This window comes from Crotalus tigris, unplaced genomic scaffold (assembly GCF_016545835.1).
Source record: "Crotalus tigris isolate CLP2741 ecotype Arizona unplaced genomic scaffold, ASM1654583v1 scf7180000024302.2721777, whole genome shotgun sequence".
Taxonomy (NCBI): Eukaryota; Metazoa; Chordata; class Lepidosauria; order Squamata; family Viperidae; genus Crotalus; species Crotalus tigris.
In genome coordinates this window covers 1,887,384-1,893,383 of record NW_024100474.1, presented here as the reverse complement: position 1 = coordinate 1,893,383, position 6,000 = coordinate 1,887,384, and the positions used below count along the sequence as shown (strand labels likewise).

Sequence of the window (6,000 nt, the reverse complement as noted above, 5' to 3'; positions counted from 1 at the left end):
ACAGAAACATGAAGAATGCTTTTATTAGTAGTCTCTTTCTTTATTGGGTAAATTACTTGTCACTCAAGTTATTTCCAATCCTTAAAGTCTGTTTCCCCTCCCAATTTAAACTCTTCTTTCCCAAGGCCACGCCTCGTCAAGCCTTCCCCTTTTCAAAGCCTGCCCCTCGTGTCAGAATTGGCTGATGCTCTGGAAACAGTTTCTCCGCTCCACGCTGGTTGGTCTACCGACACGGCAAACTTTGCCTCCGTCATTCCCGATTGGCTGCCTCGTTAGAGGCTCCGCCCGGTTCGTGCTGTGAGGGAGGAGATCGGGGCTGGGCCGAGGGTCCCGGCCGCCCCCCTACCTTCCCTCCCACCGCACCCCGGTTAGGTTCCAGGGTAGCGGCGCGATGGCGGCGGCGGCGGCGACTACAGCGGGCTCGCTGGGGTCCGGGTCAGGACCCGGGGGGGCGGCCGGTAATGCTTTCCCCCCGATGGGCACTTGCGCGGCGGCATCGGGAGTCTCTGGGGGGCTCGGGCCGGTCCCGGTGCCCATGAACCTCTTCGCCACCTGGGAAATCGATCGCTCAGCGCCCAGCTGCGTGCCCAGGTAAGATGGGCGGGATCCGGCGGGGGTCCTCGCTTCATGATGAAAGGATGTACAGTGCGGAGTCCGGAAAGGGGACGGATGCAGAGGAGAACCCGGGCCGTGGAGGGCTTCACGGGGGGGATGAACATGCTACGGAGGCGTGGCGCGGTGCGGCGCTGACATAACGGGGTGCTGGAAAGCGGGTGGAGGGAAATGGGGAGAGCATCATCTTGGATCTCGGTGGGATAGGTGGGAAGCCTCGATGCAGATGTGGACTGGGTGGGGTGGGTTTTAGATGTGAACTCCGGGGGCCCACCTCCAGGGCTTTCTCCTTAAAACATACACACAAAAACCCATGCATCACTGGAAAAAGAACGTGCATTTTGTACCTGCCCAATGGAAAGCTGAAGCTTCGTTCTGATTTTTTGAGGTTCTTCAGGAAGTTTGGGTATGGATGGGTTTCTGGTCTAGGAAGACAGCACCCGGGTTTGTTACAGCCTTCTCCAGAGCTTAGCATCTTTTATACATGCTAGACTCCTTCATCTATAGATGATGGGAAGTGCAGTTTAACGTATCTGGGAAGAACACCGTGTGGGAACTCTATGTGGGAAGTGAATAGTTTGGGTATTTTTAATCAGTTGTTTTGTCTTTAAGAGAGTTCATGGATTCCTGCCTTGGATTCCAATGAATGTGAGAGAATCCTGCCTCTAAATAGACTGAGTGGTGATATTTGACCCAAAATTATTCCAAAGACAAAACAACAGTGTGGCTGAGCAGTTGGACTTTGTGATAGTCCATTGGATGTTGAGTTATGATTCTCAACTCTTTTTCAGAGCAGCTGTCCAAAAAAGCTGGTAGCAAATAGGGTTAAGGGTTACTTAGGGTATAAAAGCCTTGACTTGAACGGAGAGGCATTTTGAAAATTTCTCTTATATTCAATATTAACCCTTAATTCCATTCCATTTTTCCTTATGATTCCCTAATAATCCTCTGCTTTAAGTTGGCTTTTTCTAACTTTTATGCAATACAGTATTAGAAATTCTTGCCCAAGAAACACATGCTGCTAATAAACATCAATGTAAATTATGTAGAATGGGGGGAGATGATATCATTGATGATATGGTTACATGATATTGGTTACCCACCTCCCACCTCCTTGTGCTTCCTTATTAATATGAAGAAGGCCCTGATGTCAATAAAGTTGGCTGCTCACAAAAGAAAATGTTTTCATAAATGTTAATTGATTATTCAGTTTGCCAGAAAGAGAAAATGATATCTATATGTTGGTTTTCTCCAAAGAGGTCTCAGCAGAATGAGGTTTACCTGAGCATGTGTTAACATAAAACGCTTTAGACACACCTAAGTCTGCATTAGGGAACAAGGGTGTTTGGAGTTCTTGTCAGGTTGCTTGGCCATTTGCTTGAGAGACAATAACTGTTGTGTCTGTTCTAAGATCAGCTGTATGCACATTGGAGATTCATTCGGATGATTAGCATTATTTGATGATATTAAAGCATACCTACAAGTCTGCTTGAGCTATCCAAAGCTTTACTATATTTGTTGTAAGAGGGTCACACACTGGATAGAGGAAGCAGCCTGTATACATCTGTTAGAAATGTGGAATCCCTTGTTTCTCTTGGATTGGTATAAATAAGTCGGCTATCTTTAATGATATACAGAATAATTTTTCTCCTTACATATTGTTTGGTATTAACTAGAAATGTTTTTGGAGGAAACAAGTGACAAAGAATGTTTTGTATAATAATTAATAATGAATTAATTAGCTGAGATGGAGATGGATGGGAAAGGACTAAGTGGGTAAACAAGTGCTCATGTAAATGTAGAAGAGGGTAGGCTACTAAGGCAAGCTGCTGCTGAAAGGGTTTGTGTATCCATGGGTTCCGTGTCATTCCATGGCAACTGATGGCAACTGTCTCTAAGCAAAAGAAATCATGACTTGGAATCCAGCTTGTAATAGCCAAATGAATTGTTATACTCTTGACTTGCTTTTCAGCCAGTGTGCCCTGTTCTGCAGTGGTTTTTTTTTTTACAAAGGAAATAAATACTTTTTCTTTTTTATTAATACGTTGTTTGCTATGTTACTGTCTTTGTTAAGAGAATTAAAGTCATGAAAAGTAGGAAAAACCCAAGAAGATAACTGTCTAAAGCTTAATTATTCAACACTGCTATAGCTTCTTTAAACTTCTCAAGCTTCTGGGAAGGATGTGAGGGCCTTCATGTACAGTAGATTAATTTAGCTTAGTTTTGGACAGGCAATTTATTTACATGCATGTACTTTATAAATATTTGAATGTTATTGGTCTTGATGTTTATAATTTATGCTTTCATTAATGGATCTGGAGATTGTGTGTTTGAACTGCATTATTGTAGTTTCAGTGAATAGTTTGGAGTGGTCTATGGTTGGTGAAATAGCTGTTCCCATTTCTACATTAGCTGGCCTGATTGGCAGATAAACACATGTCACAACATAAATCTGTATGCTTATTGTCTTGCCCAATTTTTTTTTTTTTTTTTGGAACTATAGGAGACTTCCCTCAACTGGTATCCTCCAAATATATCTGGATCACAGGAAACCGAGATATTACCAGAGAGGGAAGGCAAGCCTGAAAATTGGGTCTGCTTTTGCAGAAGATTGAAGACATTGTTTACCACTAAGCTGGTGAATAAGCAGCTGACCTCTTACAATGTGTCCTCTTTCTTGTTGTTGTTGAAAGATACAATGATAAGTTGCTTTGAATTGTACATGGGAACAGATTCCTTTTTATTGTGGTTGATAAATGAGTCTTTTCTTGTTTCGTTGGGCCTTTTTGTCCAATCTTTTGTGATCAAATTATATTAGTTTGTTTTGTTTTATCAGGTGCTATTTCAGTGCTTGAATTAATACAAACTGTGATGTTTGAAATACTGATATATTGGAGCACTTCAGGTTGCTTAGAAACAGGAGAGAAAGAAGATCAAGAAAGAGTAGGGAGTGTCATTTTTTTTTTCAGAGAAGGCAGTCTTTCCTGCAGTCCAAGATAAAGCTAATATTAAGTGGCCTGTTGAGATGATCCAAACACCATGGAAGAAGACATCTTCATCCTTGCATAACATGAAAGCACATCCTTCCACCTTTTCTTCAGCTTCCCCATTTCCTCCTCTCTAAAAGCTCAAGATTGGAATCATTGCTTAAACTTTTACAGACAAATTCAGAAGAGGAAAGAGTTATATTGAGAATGACACTGGAGAGAATGGAGATGTAGCCAGAAATCCTCTTTATATTGTGGGATACATAAATATGTAGACCAGGGGTGTCAAACTCGCAATGTTATGTGATGTGTTGCAACATATCACAACATTTTTTCCATTGCCGGCAATGGGGTTTTGTCATGACGCACCCAGCCTGCGGGTCGGCAGTTTGACACCCCTGATATAGACTAATAAAAATTTGGGAACATGAAGTAAGAGAACTTTTGGGGAAGGATCTATTGTTTTGAGGTTGTCCACAAAGTATGTGACACTATTAATCCAGACTGGTGTTATATAGTGCTGTAATTTCCCAGAGTCTTGCTATTCAATCCTTCATCCGAACAGTTTGGAGATTCTCCTTTTATTAAACATGGGCATTTTCTTGTTGCTATGGAATGATCCAGAATTATGGATGGTTGGAGCTGGTTATTTGTGAACTATATGAGCTTTTCATGTCTTCTTTCGTTAGCCCTGTTCCTGTATTAATCTGTGTTTTTTATTTTTAAAAAAACTTCTGACGGTTCAAAGACATAAAGCTGAAAACTACAACACATCATTTGGAGAAATGTTGAATTGTTAAGATAATTGTGTTCTGTGCATAGTTAGGAATGTGTTAATATGCTTTCAAAATGAGGACCTAATTAAATTCAATTTTTCGTCTGTAGCTCATATGACACATAGCTGGTCAAAAAGATCATTGGGTATAGAACAGGGGTAGGCAACCTTGGCTCTTTTACGACTCGTGGACATCAACTCCCAGAATTCCTGAGCCAGCTGGGAGGAATTCTGGGAGTTGAAGTCCACGAGTCATAAAAGAGCCAAGGTTGCCTACCCCTGGTATAGAATAATATTTAATGACTATTACTAGTGGGTTCCAAAATATTATGCTAACGTTATTTTATAGATAGATGAGCAAGTGCTGAAATTTCGAACTATTTTTTTAGCTTAATATAGAAAGCAATATAGTTTGTAGGGATGAGAATAAGTTTGTTCAGCTTTCACTTTAACATAAAGTTATCCAATTTGTATATCGCCAGCCAATGTGTAAGCTATAGCACAATTATCCTTCACATTCTAGCATATTTCTTGTTTTTCATGGTACACTTTTCCAGGGTAAAAAGTGTACCAAATCGTTATGGTAAAAGTACCATACATTTGCAAAAGCAACAACAAAAATACAGTTATTAAGAGATATTAGAAAAATTGCATGGGGAAATACTTTATATTATTACATGTGTAAAAACTACAATTTTGTCACCACTTCAAAGCTAAGGTAATGTTTGACAAGCATAACTTAATGAATGAAATGAAAGAAAAGAGATATGTTCTGAGTCTATGAAAATAAGAAAAGGATTATTAGATCTGTGTTCAGATGGTCTGCTCTTGAGTGAAGTTGATGAATTTATGAAAAGAAGTCAAGATATACATTTAATTATGAATGAAAAAAATGAAATATATGTTAGAAAGTAAGCATTGATAGATAAATGTCTATGGAGATTCTCAGTCATCCAGGTCATAATTATCTCAAAGGTGTTTTTTTATGAGGCAACTGAACTTTCTTGCTTTTCTTTGAAGACATTTTGCTTCTCATCCAAGAAGATCTGAAGAAGCTTCTTGGATGAGAAGCGAAATGTCTTCAAAGAAAAACAAGAAAGTCCAGTTGCCTCATGAAAAAGCACCTTTGCGACATTGATAGATAACCTAAGTTATCTATGCATATGAACCTTGGAAACCAAAAGTGTGTGTTAGCTGCATGTTATGCTAAGGCGAATAGTATAATGGAAAAAATAGAGAAGATTCTTTGGGAAAAGCAACCAATATTTTGAGCAAATGGTAGAAGACATGAATAGATGGCTGATAATAAGATGAGAATTGTACAGGGAAAGTGATTGAGCTCTATGAAGACCCAAAAATTGAGAATGAACATTGATGAATATCTGCTTAGAAAAAGGATTCTCTCTTTCAAATATATGGTTTAAACATAGATCTATTAATATGTGCACATGTCAAGGGAATAAATATAAATCCAAATGCATGAATGATTTGATTGTTTAATCATGATAAATAAGAGAATTAGTGAGGAAGCTATACAATATAAAAGCATGAGTTATTCTGAATGTGAGGCATATTATTTCTTAATGTAAGAAGTGGATTTTGGGAAAAATAGACATGAAAAAAGTG

General features: G+C 39.4%; 1 protein-coding gene across 4 annotated transcripts in view; it reads left to right on the top strand.

Annotated features, from left to right (window-relative positions):
* The first annotated feature begins 255 nt into the window (after positions 1-255).
* The window catches only part of LOC120299592 (phosphofurin acidic cluster sorting protein 2-like), a 186,662-nt gene continuing 180,917 nt past the window's right edge, over positions 256-6,000 (top strand). The window contains exon 1 of one of the 4 annotated variants that reach the window (XM_039324546.1): positions 256-591. In XM_039324546.1, the coding sequence (XP_039180480.1) occupies positions 392-591 (200 nt within the window). In that variant the 5' untranslated portion in view covers positions 256-391. The remainder of the gene's footprint in view (positions 592-6,000) is intronic. The other 3 variants (XM_039324548.1, XM_039324547.1, XM_039324549.1) reach the window with 3 other exon arrangements.